Here is a 16,464-nt window from a genome sequence, read left to right on the forward strand (position 1 = left end):
GGCGGAGCTACGCGATGACGCGTACAAGGGGGCGAAGCCAGAACGCCGCTCGTGCCGGACCGAGCAGAAGGGGAGAAGACCGCACAGCGCAAGCGCGTCTAAAAAAGCAAGAAGACAGTGAAATTAGACGGAGCCATGGAAACGGGGACGCCAGCAACGGAGCAGGTAAGTGAATAACTTCTGTATGGCTCATAATTAATGCACAATGTATATTACAAAGTGCATTAATATGGCCATACAGAAGTGCTGAACCCCACTTGCTGCCGCGAGACAACCCCTTTAAGCATGTTACATGTGAAAGTGCTGTGGAATTTGCAGAAGATTCACCCCACTCATTGAAAGGAGCGAAATCCAATCAGCATAAATTGACATACGGTGGGATTTTAATCCACACAACAGGTCTATGTGCATTTTGATTCTGCATGGATTTTTTCCTCCTGCTTGTGGGTGAGATTTGCTGGTAGTGTAATATGCTGTGGATTTTCCGCTGTTGAAGAGTTTTTTGGGGGAAAACTTAGGATAAACCATTGATATTCGATCAGAGGTGGTGTTTCTATGCTCGTTCTTAGTGTATGGATCATCTTACATTTTATACCTTTCATTTAAAATTTTATTTTTTAAAACATATTGAATATTCTGTTGACACCTCACATGAACTGAAACTCTCCTCATGTCACAAAGTATGATGCTAAAAGTAAAAAAAATATTAAAAAACAAACTATGAATTTTTTTTGAAAAGACTGAATTTCAATTACCGTATATACTCGAGTATTAGCCGACCCGAGTATAAGTTGAGTCAATAATTTTTACCACAAAAAACTGGAAAAACTTATTGACTCGAGTATAAGCCAAGCTATACTCAAGTAGATACTAGGTAAAAAAAAATAACGCAATACTTACCTCCCAGCCGGTGTCTGTGTCCCCGGTGCGATGGTCTCCCCAGCAGTGCAGCAAGCTGCTTGAGACTTCTTCCCGCTGTCACATCCCTACTCAGCTTTGAATTTCCCTGCCATCAGCACTGTGTAAGTAAGCTCTGGGATTGGACGAGCGCCAGCCAATCTGTCTCTCCCCCCCACCGCTACTCCCTGCTCACTCCCGCAACCCACCGCTCACCCCCGCGGGCACCCGAATCTTTGCGGAGGAGCAGGTAGAAAAGGACGATACTCGCTCGAGTATTTGTCCTACATGAGTATGCTCGCTTATCTCTAATATATATATATATATATATATATATATATATATATATTCACACACACATATCTATATATATATATATATATATATATATATATATATATATGTATGTATAGAGATATATATATATATATATATGATGGATGCATCTGACAGATGCCATTCACTGGCCATCCATTACAATAGGCTCCCATGCAGTTTGCAGCAATATTTGTTTCTGTAAAAAAAAAAAAAAAGGAAACCTAACATAACAGAAGCCAACTGACATCATCCGTTCTTCTGAAAACCCATTGTAATCAATGGGGAATAAAACAGAAATGTTTAATTCCATTTTTCTGCTTCAAAAACAGAACAGAGAGATGGAATTGTGACTGAAAGTCCTAACACAGATGTGAAAGTAGCCTAACAAAGCCAAAACTAAAAGAACTGTGTGCTGAAGTAGTGGTGAATTAAGTAAATCATACAGCCTGGTCTGTTACCAAACTTGGACTCCTCCTTTCCCTGCCACTTAATACGGATGAAGTGATCCTAGTCCTCACTTATACAAGTAACCTTTCCAAGGGTACATCACATTTTATAAGCATTTGGAAGGTCTCTTATAATAATGTTATTTTACATAAATTACAAATTCTGAACCAAAAATATATCTGCTAACATGACTATACTGCAAGAATAATTTTACCCATAAATATAATACTGATCATGTAAAATATATTAGCATTAAACAGGTTGTCCCACTTCTAGCTGCTTTGTTGCAGGAAGCAGACAGCTCCATACACTGCTCAGTGTCCTGGGCTGGTACTGCAGGCTGAGTCCCAGAATGTACAAATTCAAAGCTGTAATGACTTCTCTTAACAATCCCTATTACAAGCACTCACGAGCAGCAATTAATGTTTTCATTTGGTCCATCAAGAAGCTGAGTCTAAAAGTTTGCTTTAAAGTTATGTCACAGACATGACCTCATTGCAGGCTAGGTTTTCCTGATATTAAAATGTATCTTGGATCAACAGCTATCTTGGATCAACTCAAAGAGTAGTGGAGACCCTCCTCTAGAAAAAGATGGATAAATATAGAACTTGGAGTGCAAAAGTATGAAATACTGGGAGTGCAGTGCAACCTTTTGAATAGCAAGAAAGGAACAAAGTCAGAGGATTTAAACCGGACTACTCTTTTTATTTGTAGTATTAGCACAATAGAGGCGCTTCGAGGCAACAAGCCTCTTCCTCGGCAATGCTTGGGTTACAGGACTGTGTTAGGCAGAAAGACGTAGATGTGCACCAGTTTCTGGAAGAGAAGGAGGTTTCATAGAAAACAAAACGTGTGACTGTTGGAAGTCCAACCTCACTTCCATAAGATTGTGGAAGGACTTTCACATTTTAAAGACTCTTTGGGTGTGTTCACACCTTGCTGATTTTCTGCAGATTTTGTAGTAGATTTTGATGCATATCTGCAGCAGATTTGAACAGCTCAATTGGAATTCATTTGAATGTGGGAAATCTGCACTGAAATCTGCAGCAAAGCAGTGATGTATGAACACACCCAAAAATTGTTTATTGGTAACTTTTACCTATGTACTATATGCTTACGAAAACTTTTGACCTAGACCTTACTTCATAGCTAGCATAATTTATCACTACTGTTTCACACTTATATGATGCAAACCAAAATGCCTTTCACTGCACCAAAACTACTTTAACTTCTTAAGGGACCTTTAACGCGGGATAAAATATTCCTCGATAGCATTGCAGAATCCGCTGTCCTGCAATTCCACACCAAAACCTACATGGCTAACTGCCGATTTTAATGTAAAATTGTCGGAATTCCACTGTTTTCAATTCCGCATCAAAATCCTCACATTAGCAGTTCAAGTTTGGTGTTGAATATTCCACAGGACGGCATATTCTGCAATGTCGTTGAGGAATTTTCCATTCTGCGTGAAAAGTCCTCAAGGGTAAAATAGAACCTTGAGGGCTACCCACATCCCAACCTTCAGCTCCCAGTAGAACTCTTTGATGACCTTCTCTTTGCTCACCTCACAGTAGGATTTTTCTAAATTGTCACCCGTGTAAAAATGGGAGTAGAATTTTAACCAGGCTGTTGATACTGCAAATTAGGAAAAAAACAGTCAATTGGCCTAAAAGGTTCTGTAAAAACATTTACTATAATCTTAGGAATTGTTGATTTCTCAAGTGGTATCTCACACCTCATATCATGAGGGACTGTGGTGGTAGCAGTGATAGTCAATGTCAAAATCTAAAAAAAAAAAGCTTACAGGATTTCGATCTTGTGATACTCTGATCCCTACCGCAGAAGTACGATGTCAGCTGTGTATTATCTTTGACATGCGCTGCTAGTGTCGTGGGCTCAGCTTCTGAGCCCATGCTCTCACTATGCCATAAAATACACATTAACTTCTTCCCACTCATGATGTAAATGTATGAAATGGGAAGGGGTTAACAACTGTAAGTAGACATCTTAGAGTATTAATAGAAACTTCAAGTATTTTTATAATTTGTGTAATTTTTCAATACACAAAAAAATAACATATTTTCTGAAACCCCTTTAATGTTCTCCAGATAGTGAGCCCAGGGAATGTAGCTGAATATCTATATTTTGGAAACACCTGTAAGCACAGCAAGCTCTATTTGAAAGGAGTGTCTGGAGACATTACAGGCCTGATGTATTTCCTTAACATCATATGAAAAATTGAGCCTGTTTTATAAAGAATTCAATTTTTTACGTATCTTTTCATAGAATGTTAACCCAAATGTTTGTTGATCATCCATGTGTTTTCCCTTATAAATTTGAGATGAATGACATCACTCTTGGACAGCAGTGCCTTGATACTCTCCTACATTTTATTTTTGCCAAGTCTTTTCCTTCTGGTAGATCAAAAAGGATGATCTCAGTTGAGGCTAGAGATACCTCTTACTTAGGTTCCATGTGTCTGTTACCAACCATTCAGTGTGACAGATATGCAACAGTTTTTATAGAAATTTAGAATGATACCAGAATATATCACAAAGTATAAGATATAAGCATTATTGTTTATACATATATTGTATGCATGTAAAAACATATATTATTAAGAGGTAGGACCAGGGGCATATCTATAGGGGATGCTGTTGCACCCGGGCCCACAAGACTCAGGGGACATATAAGGTCTCTCTACTCCAAAGAGGGAGCCCAGTACTATGAATAAAGCATTATAGTTGGGGGCCCTGTTACATATTTTGCATTGGGGCCCAGAGGCTTCAAGTTGCTCTTCTGGTTGGGACATAATAATTTGATAGAAGGAGGTGCTAGTTCCTTTTGGAATGTTATAGACACTATATTTGTTTTTTCACATGCAGGCATAACACTCTTGATGGTTATTAATACTTCAGGTGGTACACAATTGTTATGGTTACAGTCTCTAGAAAAGGTACAATGGCTTGGTGGCTTTTCTCACATTTGTTGGACAATGTTTCTTAAAAAGTAGAACAGCAGGACAATTGCAGAAATATGAGCAATGTCTTGTTGAGCCCTGGAGGGGTCAGGTTCTGCTAAAGATGCCTGCCTGCTCTTATCCAAACCTTCCATGCCACTATGGGTCCAAGGGAGGCTAATCCCTACGACAGTAAGCCCGTCTGGGTGTTCTTCATTGTACTGCATCAGCCTCTAGTATATGATGTCTTTGCTACTTCGAGGGTCTCTGTGACTTCCACGTCATTACCCATTTCCTGATTCACTCTAATTAGTCAATGCTGTCTGTATATAGTGTGCACACCAATAACACTTGTCTTTGTATAGAGAGCAACAGTGTTTCTTTTAACACTGTTTAACAAGTACGCAGTTTACACAGTCCATCACAGGGCCACTGCCTCTTTAAGAGTACTACTTCAAATTTAACAACAGCACACAGTTGAACTTTACAGCAACTTTAGTATTTACACCCCTTTGACTTTTTTTGATTCTGGATATCTCTTGCACCATTATTTATTTGCAGGTGGAGGGCAATTACAGACACTGATCTCATAGTAGTAAATTGCTAGTGCGACGACTATAGACACGCTCCCTGTCTTCCTCTAATCAAAGCACTTAGTATGTGGCCTTTGACTCAGCCATGGAACAACCAATCGTAATATAATACTGAAATTTTTTGGGCTTAAACACTGATTTCCATTGCAACAGTCTCAGGATCACCAGCTTCTACTGCTCTGTCTCTCAATCTCCAGGTGAAGTCTCTGAGGGTTTCCAATTCCAGGACTCTTCTGTCCCTCTCGTCACATAGTGTTTGCAGTGTCTCCATTCCTCCTTAGGTTTCAGTCACATTGCTGGCCTCTCTCTCTCACAGACCACCAGCGTGCTCCTTTGGGGCTGAATAGGCCCAGACCTCTTAATCTCACAGCATGTCTCATTGTCACCTCAGGGTACATGGAAAATGTCCTGTCTGACTGACACCTCTTCCTTATGCAGGGAAACATTCATTGGTTTAATCAACTAACATGGAAGCTGAGAAATGGTTTACTTGGTGTGGGTACATGGCAATAAATAGTATTGTATTAACAGTGTAACCTCATCACATATTAATATAATTCATAATGCTTTATAGTGTAAAACATAGCCTTGTAACTCTATTAAGAGCAAGTATATCTTCTTTTGCATTTTGCCAACTTAAGTCCCTTTTACACGCAAAGATAATCTTTCAAAGACTGAAAGATTTAAAGCTTTAGCAATCAAGTTTAATAAAGTATTAATAGCTATTAATGGGCATTAACATTTTATCATCTTCATTTGCATGTAAAAGGACCTCAAGGAGTTGTTTGCAGAGACCAGCTTTTGTTTAAACACACGCCCAGCTGTTTGAACAGCTGCCGACACATTCCTTTGTTCTCCTCGCGGAAACATGCTGTGGGGAGAACAGCCTGTGCTCTATTGAAAGATAAATGTGTTTGCTTTACCTCTCAGTAGCTGAATGATGGATTTTAAGTTCACCTTAAATCATCGTTCAAATGAAAAGTGCATGATACCCGCATTTACATGTAACGATTTTGGTTATTTGAACAATTTATGAGCGATAGTCATTCCATGTAGATGGGCCTTTGCATGCTAGTGTAGACTTTTAATTTATCATGTTCTGTACTAAAGATGAGCAAGCATACTCGCTAAGGCAAACTACTCGAGCGAGTAGTGCCTTATGCAAGTACCTGCCCGGTCGTCTCTAAAGATTCGGGTGCCGGTGGGGGAGAGCGGTGAGTTGTGGGAGTGAGCAGGGGGGAGAGAGTGAGAGAGAGATCTCCCCCCCCCCCCCATTCCTCCTCGCCGCTCCCCACCCCCTGCCGGCACCTGAATCTTTAGAGACTAGCGGGCAGGTACTCGCATAAGGCACTACTCGCTCAAGTAGTTTGCCTTAGCTTGTATGCTCGCTCAGCTCTATTCTGTACTCATCATCACATCATGGTAATAGCTCGCTCTTATCAATACAATTATGCAAGAAACTGTGTAACTGCATTGATAAATTTGCCCATTGTCTATATACTTATCGAGAAGATGAAAATCATATCACAACTTGTATGTCATAGTTAAAACAATTCAATGTACAGAACAAGGGATTCCTCTACTTAAAACCTACTTATGAAAATACAATGAAGTAATCTGCTTCATACCATGATGGATATGTCATATAAGCACGATTTATGTGTGATTTTCTCCAATGATGCAGTTTTATAACAGTTTCGACACATAAAAATAACATTTAAATTGAAAACACTGCTAATAAAAGTTATGACTTGGGGAAAAAACAGCTCATGTCATGGTAATGACTTGTCTGAATAGTGTTGAGAATACATTCTCGCTGCTCTTAAGTAATCAAGCAATCTGGAGGCATTACAAAGGCTACTCATAGGCACAGCAACTGATCATAATGCTGGAAAATAACCATAAAATGTTACTACTACAACGTCATGAACCTTCTCTAGGATTCAGCCTTCTAATGTTTTCTAATAAGATTCATTGTGGCTGGAACATTTTCTAAGTAACACAGTTTATGCCGTCCAAACACTGCTATGAACCTACTGTGCAATAAGTCAACTTATTGATACATATTGTCCTTAGTCCATGATGAAAGAACACCTTTTTGTGATTAACATTGCTTACATCGCATTGATAAACATTTTTGTAGTCATAACAGCTAACATTCTTTATCATGGTCTTAAAACCATCAATTTTATGGATCATGGGCTTGTGATCAAATGAACTTTCAATAACAACCCAAATTGCAGCAACCTTTCCATTGATCTTAGCAAGTAATCAGGTTTTATATGTCAGTAGAAAAACATTTTTTTTGTGGTGAGTCCAAATTCATGCGTCATAACGATGTCCTGTATTTCTTCTTTCTCAAGCCTGTAAGTGTTGGTAATGCCTTTGCTCTCTCCTTGGAGGAAGATCAATTACTAACTAGGCAACTTCATCGAGACGTGTTCTTGAAGGGGTTTTCTAGGCAGCACCCGCTGTCAGTGCCAGATGCACTAGGTCAAAGCGAAAGTAGCTGCTCCGACCCCTGTGAAGTAGTCACTAACTTTTCAAACAACTTGTGCTTATATGATAGACACCATGATAACTAACAAAACTGCAATTTACTGCCTGTTGTCAAATGTGTTCCTGGAGATAACACAGTGGTTGAACAGGAAGTGAATGAGGAGGGTGTGTAACTGAGCTCATTGAAGTCTTTTGAGAGCATAGTGGAGGGGAAGGAGGAACGGAGGAGAGACATACAGATAGACCTAATATTAGAGCTAATGGTGATTTATTTAATGTTATTTATTCACATCAACACTGCTTAGTCCTGCTCTACACTGTCCTATATGATGATGCTTTATATGTGTGTGTTACAGACAGAGCAGAATCTACAGTCTTCTGCACAGTGTATAGAACACAGCTCAGCAGCAAGCTCCTCCAACTAGTTCTGATAGAATTTAGAATCAAAATATACAGGCTGGATAAGTGGAAAATGGGAAAATACAGAATACATGTCATATAATAATCAGAAATAATATTATCCCTCATATGCGCATAAAGCCACTTCTTCTGAAAAGTTAGGCATTCTTGAATAATGCTGAAGGAATGACAGTATCTGGAACACCTACTATGCATACTTAAAGTGACTTGTGCATTATTTAACCCTTATGACCATTATCTGTCTTATTAAGCCCAGGAAAGTAAAATTTTGTGATTTTTTTTTGTTGTTAAACTTAGTACCATATCATGGAGGAGTCAGGAATAAATAAAAACACAAATCACATAAAAAAAATAGAAACTCAAATTTTTCCAAAAAAACATGATTTACCATTGGAAAAAAAACAAAAAAATAACATAATTGGTATTGTTACATTCCTAATAACCCATTATGTTACCTATGCCTCACAATACACAGAATAAAAAACTAAGAAAAACTATGCAAGAATTGCTGATCACACTACATCCCAAAAAAGATCACTCTACATCCCCAAAAAACTGAACAAAAAGAAACCAATAAATCGTATGCACCCCCAGATTGGTACCAACTTATTCTCCCCCCAAAAAAGTTAGTGAAAACACCAATTTATTCCACAAAAAAGCCATCATGCAGCTCCATAGATAGGAGAATAAGAAAATTTGTCCTTGAGTATGGCAATGAAAAAAGTTCTATGAAAAATGCTTTTATTGTGCAAAAGTAGTGAAACAAAAAACTATATAAATTTGGTATCCCTATAATCGTATTGACCCACAGAATAAGGAAAACTTGTGTGTATATATATAAATTCCACATATCAATTTCCATGCGGGTTTTAAGCCGATTGCACACTGCCAGGTCGGATTCCGACCACGAGATCTTGCAGCAGAATTAGACCCTGTACCCTGGCGGTGACCCCGTGTACCTGTCAATTCTCTTCATCTCTGTGCCACGGATGTGCCGGCTGACCTGCCAGTGATGCCAAGGATCCGCTTGGAATCGTCGCAGGATGGATGGCTTCCAATGAAATTTTGAAAATCACATCCACTTTGGTGCTACTGTAAATACTGCAGATTCTCCATTTAGAGGGTCCACACGGAAAGTCCATTGGAATTCCGACAGGTGTGAACATTCCCTAGAGACGCAATAAAAAGCAATTAAAAGGTTTTCGGTACTCCAAATGATACCAATAAAAAGTTCAGCTTATACTGCAAAAAAAACAAGCCTGCGCACAGCACCTGTATATTGAAAAATAAAAACATTAGGGAAATCAAAAACATTTTGATTGAGCAAAAGTAGTAAAATAACCATAAAATATATTATCACAATATTACTATAACACACAGAATAATGTTAGCATTTCATTTCTACTGCATGGTGAACGCTGTAAAACGTAAACACATACAATAACGACTTTGTTGCCGTTTTTTCCCTTTCGTTACCCTGAAAAAAAAGATGTATGAAAAAAATAAAAGGATGCTTACAAAATGATAGCAAAATAAAGTGAACATATAGTAAATGTTATTTATTTACCCTTTTTGGTCATATTAGTATCTGTCTTAGGCCTCATGTCCATGGGTGCTTCGGTAAAATGCTGCAGGGACACTGGTGTTTGTGATGCTGGCTCTGCCGGCCGAGAGCCATCAGAGACCGTGTATGGGCAGTAAGTGTGCTACGCATGACCGAGTGTCTCACAAACATGGTCATGTGCAGTGTGGTTTTTTTTTTTCAATTCCCAATGTTTTGCATATGGACAGCAATTTATATATACAGCCTATACAAAAGTATAGAGCTCACACTACGTGGCATGCCGAGAAATAGAGCATGCTGTTATCTATTTTGCGTGTGTGTTTACATGCAGTGTCTACATGCCAGTGTGCATGGATCAATGAAAGTCCATTTACTTTCATTGACTCAATACACCACGCATCACACGTCTGGGTATCGCACGCATAATATACGGCGAGAAATACCTGTGGACATGGGCACTTACAGGCAGAAAATTGTGAATTTTTGAACATTTTCTGTAAATTTATGATTTTTTAATAGATAAGCATATTGACCAAAATTTACCACTAATATAAAATACAACGTGGCATGAAAAAGAGCCTCAGAATCACTTGGATAAGTAAAAGCATTCCAAACTATTACTGCATTAAGTGAGTCGGGACGGGTATGATCTCTCCTAAAGGAGAGCACCTAGAAGGTGTGTGAAGAGACACCTAAGAGGTGAGTGAGGACGCTTATAAGGCCATGTACGCTCCTCTGGGAAATATATGCAAAGAAGGATGATGAAACAATACCTCTGTAGCGCCACCTATTGGGTGGCAACATTCCTGCAAATCAATGTTAGACCCTTAAACACGTCTTTTAAACAATAATTGGGAATTGAAAACCAAGCCAGAAAACCATGCACAGACAGCTGTTTCCAGGTTTTCACCACAATAGATGTTGCTGCAGAGGTATTGTTCCATCTACCTTTTTTGCATTAAGTGACACATGTCAGATTTGAAACATTGGCTCTTGGTCAGGAAGACCAAAGCTGGCTGCAGGGGAAGGGATTTAAGTGAACTAAACTTAGGTCACCATAGGCAGGGGTACACATACCCTAGAGGCAGACAATGTGGTTGCCATGGGGCCCATGGAGAGACGGGACCCAGCAATATTTGGTCCCACTGCCTTTTCTATTGCATGGTTGGAAGCAGTGCAGAACTTCCACCTTCAGAGGAACTGAATTGCCCTAAAGCAAGGGAATTGGGAAATATCGTAAAGGTTATGGAAAGGAATTTGAGGAAAACAGACACCAGACCTATGCTATGAGTCCTCCGCTTTTCTATGAACACCACTGACCATAGGGGTTCAGTATTGATCTATGGTGATCTAAGTTCAGTTCAGTTAAGACCCAGATGTAGCAGTCATAATACGTACATTAGAGTGATAAAGAGCTTTAATAGAGTTGAGCGCCAATATGGTTAAACGCTAGGACTCAAGTAACAGCAATTAACATACTCTTCCTTAAAACGTAGATGAAGCCAGCAAAAGTTTCTGTAGGCAGAGCAATACAGAAAAATGTTCCCTGCTTTATACATAAATCTATATGTTTTCTTATTTTGAATAATAATTGTCTAAAACCACAATTTCTTAGTTTGTCCTTATAGGTAATAGAAGACCCCATGCCATTGTACTTTTTGTGAACTATAAATGATGCATTCTATATGCCATTTTTGGCTTTACATCTGAGAACATTGATCCCATGCAGAGGAGAATTTCATTTAACCACCGATATAGTAAAACAAAGAATCTAAAATGTCTTTGAGTAAATGAAAGCTCCGTGTGCTATTTCCAGTGAAATGTTATTTCTTTTATACTTTTTGATTTAAAACAAATGTTTTTCGCTCTTCTAGAATTCTTCTCAAATAACAGCTGCTACAAATTACTTGGAGTCTCAAATGAATGAAGTCATCTCAGATAACTACACCCTCAGTCTTGTGACATACGCACTATCATTGGTTGGAAGAAGTAAAGCTAAAGAGGGCCTGGACCTTCTGAACCGCCGGGCAGAGAACGATGGTAACTTTATTTCTGGTTAGATACATATGTAGCAAAAGTGTTAAGAACAATCATTTTACATGTTAGCAGTTTACACTAGCTATGGAATTAGTTTTACTGTGCTTTTTGTCACTATTAGTTCACCGAGATTTTCCGGATTAGTTTATTGTTTTTAATCTTTTACTGCCCCCTGGCATTTTTCATTAAGTTATACTAACTGCTTAATTTCCCTGCTGGTCCAGCATCACTGTTCCAATCCTCATTACCAGTCTGTGTTTGCAAACTGCAATGTTGACATATCACTGATGAAGCCAATAACTGGCCTCGGCAGTCTTGAGCCATATACCGCTAATTCCAATGATTGGCTGCTGTGGTCACATGTGTATACGAATAGTCTTTGATGCAGCATAAATAAACACAAATTAGCGAAGAGGATGGGAGTGCAACGCTGGACCAGTAGGCTATGAAGTGGTGAGTGTAATCTAGGCTTTATTCACATGACCATTTTTACGTGGATATTTAGCATTAGCTTCCAATATATTCATTCAGATGACCGATTTTTAGTGGCGTAAAAACATTTTGCCAGGAAAAATAGCATACACGCACCAAAATCGGTGACCGAATTTATACGCTGCTGGAAAAGATAGGTCTTGCTCAATCTTTTGACCGATATAAGCTTTTGTCTCTCATAGACTCCTATGGGAGCTGGAAAAAAAGGGAGAGGGAGGCAATTTAGCTGCATGCAGCGCTGTGAAAAGCTTACAGGTGCCTCTATTTAGGCCTCATGTCCACGGGGAAAATCAGGCCAGCCGCGGATTCTCCATGCAGAATCCGCAGCGGGTCCCTCCTTTCCCGGGGACATGAGGCCTGAAAATAAGAATAAACTCACCTGTGCTTGACGCTGCGTGTCTCCCCTCCATCGCGGACGGATCTTCTTTCTTCAGCCTGGCGGATGTGCTCGGTACGCCGTCAGCGTACCGCGCGCATGCATCGGGCACATCCGCTGGGCCGAAGAAAGAAGATCCGGCCGCGACGGAAGGGAGACACGAAGCGCCAAGGACAGGTGAGTTTAATTCTGGTACGGGTGTTCCGCGGATCCGGACGGTTTCCATAGACTTTAATAGAAGCCTGCGGGAGACCCGCACGAAAATGGAGCATGTCCATTTTTTTTCCCGCATGCGGATCCGCGCCTGAAGGGGAAAATGTCATCCGCAGGTATTTAACTACCTGCGGGTGTCCAATGCATCCCTATGGAGTGCGGGAAAAACGCTGCGGATTTTAACCCCTCGTGTGAAGGAGGGTTTGTTGTTTTTAAAGGGGTTGACTGAGCTAAGGACACCCTTGTCATCAGGTCACCCATGGTATAAAATGACAGATGAGCAGTTACTCACCTCTTTCCACTTTCCTGTTTATCCTCTGCCACTGGTTGCGATCTACTTGTGATGTCACTCTGCATGCTGGGCACGCCTACAAACAAGCTGCAGCAGCCAATGACAGTGCTGCGCATTGTCATTCGCTGCTACAGCAGATTTACGGGATATCACAGTTGTCCGCGAACAGACAGGGAGACCGGAGCCTGCAACGCAGGATAAAGGGGGGAGTGGGGAGGTGAGTAACTGCTCAGTTGTTATTTTATACCATGGAGGACAGGGCTTTCTCTTTACTTGAACAACCCCTTTAACCATTTACTGCCCTTACGGAATTTTCCACTAACTCAGAAAAGCCCTTTAAGGCCTCATGCACAAGACAGAACTACAGTTCATTTTATATGAGAGTAGAATAGAGAATCATGAAAGTATATGTACTGTACCTTTTGTATGTTTCTGCTAAGAGGCATATGGGGCTTTATTTTCTATTGGATTATATTCAGGTGCAAAGGAAGAAAATCTCTGCATGCTATTGGATGCTTTGCTCCAGGGAAGAGTAGTTCTCTACAGATGGCACACAACAAAGCATGCTATGGTGGTATGCATATGGGCATTGTGTGCCCTAATACAGCCTTAGTGTCTTGTGCACTTATGCTCCTTATTATATCATTTTTATCATTCTAAAGTAATTAAAAAACATACAAAACAGCATTTATATGGTAGATACTCTTCAACCACAGGTCATTTAAGGTTCTGGAAGTCTAACATTGAAAAAGCCCCAGGCTGGTGGCAACCAAGTTCTACTGACATAGAAGTGGCATCTTATGTCCTATTGTCACATGTAATACAGAATCGTGTTTCTGAAGGAGTAGCAGTGATGAAATGGTTAAGCCAACAAAGAAACCACCTTGGCGGATATTCTTCTACCCAGGTTAGTTAAACTAGTTAAAGTCTCCTGTGTCATTCGTGAGGGGAATCTGTCACATTGAAAGTGCTGTCCAGTCTGCAGGCAAATTATGATAAAACAAGAGAAGCTGAGTAGATTATTAATCTTTTCCCACAAAACTATATATTAATTATATGTTTTTTAATTGAATGAAATACATGTTCATTCAGGGGTTATGAGTACAGTGGGCGAACCTCCTCAATGATTGACAGCTATGCCCATACTCACTCTCATGTAGTAAGGCTGTCAATCACTATTAGGACTGCCCACTATACTCTGGACTTACCGTGTTTCCCTAAAAATAAGCCCTATCCTGATTTTTCAGGATTTTCAGGTGGACTTGAAATATAAGCCCTACCTTGAAAACAAGCGCTATCTGAATTACATAAAAAAATAAATAAAAAACAATATATTACCTAGCAGCCACAGTCTGTGTCCTCCCTCTGGTCTCCGGAGCTCCAGCGCGCTTGCTTGCAGTCTTCAGCCGCCAGGCGATTGCTATCTGGTATTCATAAATCCTGCCATCAGGAAGTGATGGCTCTGATTGGTTCTCGGGCGCTGCCAGTCAATCAATGTAGTGCTCAATGAAACAATGTGATGGCTGTGATTGGTTCACTGAGTGCTGCATTGATTGGCTGAGCAGAGCTCTAGGAACCAATCAACAACCATCATGTTGTGGAAGCTGGATTTTTGAATTAGCTGAGCAGCGTTTTTCTCTGCATCTTCGGCGGTGATAGCGATGTCTGCTACGTAGTGAGGAAAAGCGGACGCCAGAAATGCAGAGACTGCTGAGACGAACGTCGGAGGTTAATGACTGCAAGCAAGCGCCGGTGCTCCAGAGACATGGACAGTGTCTCCTAGGTAAGTATAATAAGACATCCCCTGAAAAATAAGACCTAGGGCAAAAATGAATATAAGACAGAGTCTTATTTTTGGGGAAACACGGTAGTATGAGCAGAGGTTTAAATGAATAAAATACAAGTTATACTGAATCTTTTCCCACAAAATCATATGTCAACCTGCTCAGCTCTTCCTGCTCTACAACATCATACCTGCAGCTTGAACAGCATTTTTAACCTGGCTGATATCCTTTAGGGTATCTCCTAGAGATGAGCGAACGTACTCGGTAAGGCCGATTTCGCAATCGAGCACCGCGATTTTCGAGTACTTCACTACTCGGGTGAAAAGATTCGGGGGGGGGGGCGTGGTGTGGTGGAGCGGGGGGTAGCAGCGCGGAACAGGGGGGAGCTGTCTCTCTCTCCCTCTACCCCCCACTCCCCTCTGCAACCCCTCTGCAACCCCCCGCTCACCCACGGCACCCCCCGAATCTTTTCACCCGAGTAGTGAAGTACTCGAAAATCGCGGTGCTCGATTGCGAAATCGGCCTTACCGAGTACGTTCGCTCATCTCTACTATCTCCACATGGGTCATACTTTCAGCTGTGAAAAGTCAACCAAAAATCCACAGCAAAATCCATGTTGCATGCATATTTTGGTGAAGATTCTGAAAATTAGTATTATAAATTTATATACTGCAAATTTACAATCCACACTGGAGATCAATTTCCACATAGATTTCAGGTATTTTTCTTCTAAAATGTGTTAACAAAATTTGTTTAAATTTCATCCACTTTGCTGCTACTGTAAATGCTGTGGATTGTCTGCACTCAAATTATGCACCTAAAATTTGCGGCATATGGAAGAATTTTCTTGAAATCTCATCCACTTAGCTTGAAATGTAATATGATGCTTATTATCGGCACATAAATCTGATTAAATTGATGGCTACTCTTCAGGATAGGCCATCAATATGTAATTGATGGAGCTTTGCCGCCGTTGCACTCTTTTGCGTGCTGCAGTCTTTTCAATATTTACATGTAAGTACAATGCTCTTCCTACTCAGAATGCTGTACTATTGCTAGCAGCCGTTCTGAGTACTGTAGCATTGTCCCATTGGCGTTCTGAATATGAACAGGATTGTATTCATATGTGAACATTGAAGAGGCTGCATCGTTTGCAGGTTCACTGCAGGCACTTCAATCAGTCAGCTGATCATCAGGAGTCCAACACAGAAGGCTCCAATCAATCAGATATTGATGGCTTATTCTGAGGATAGGCCATCAAGTTTTAAAAGCCAGATAACTTTATAGGGAACCTGTCATGTCCTGTAATTCTGTCCTCACTGAAGGCTCCATAAAGTAATGACAGACATGCTGATTCCAGTGGTCTTTCACTTATGGAGTTTTTTCATATCTTACATCTTTATTAGAGATGAGCGAGCATACTCGTCCGAGCTTGATACTCGTTCGAGTATTAGGGTGTTCGAGATGCTCGTTACTCGTAACGAGTACCACGCGATGTTCGAGTTACTTTCATCTTCTTCCCTGAGAAATTAGCGCGCTTTTCTGGCCAATAGAAAGACAGGGAAGGCATTAC

At 40.3% G+C, this 16,464-nt stretch overlaps 1 protein-coding gene across 1 annotated transcript in view; it reads left to right on the forward strand.

Moving 5' to 3' along the window:
- LOC136628571 (CD109 antigen-like) overlaps window positions 1–16,464 on the forward strand; it is a 177,187-nt gene that overhangs the window by 136,449 nt on the left and 24,274 nt on the right. Inside the window, exons 27-28 of the mRNA XM_066604580.1 lie at window positions 11,572–11,737; window positions 13,824–14,014. Of these exons, the coding sequence (XP_066460677.1) occupies window positions 11,572–11,737; window positions 13,824–14,014 (357 nt within the window). The remainder of the gene's footprint in view (window positions 1–11,571; window positions 11,738–13,823; window positions 14,015–16,464) is intronic.

Source organism: Eleutherodactylus coqui, chromosome 1, assembly GCF_035609145.1.
Source record: "Eleutherodactylus coqui strain aEleCoq1 chromosome 1, aEleCoq1.hap1, whole genome shotgun sequence".
NCBI classification, from domain to species: Eukaryota; Metazoa; Chordata; class Amphibia; order Anura; family Eleutherodactylidae; genus Eleutherodactylus; species Eleutherodactylus coqui.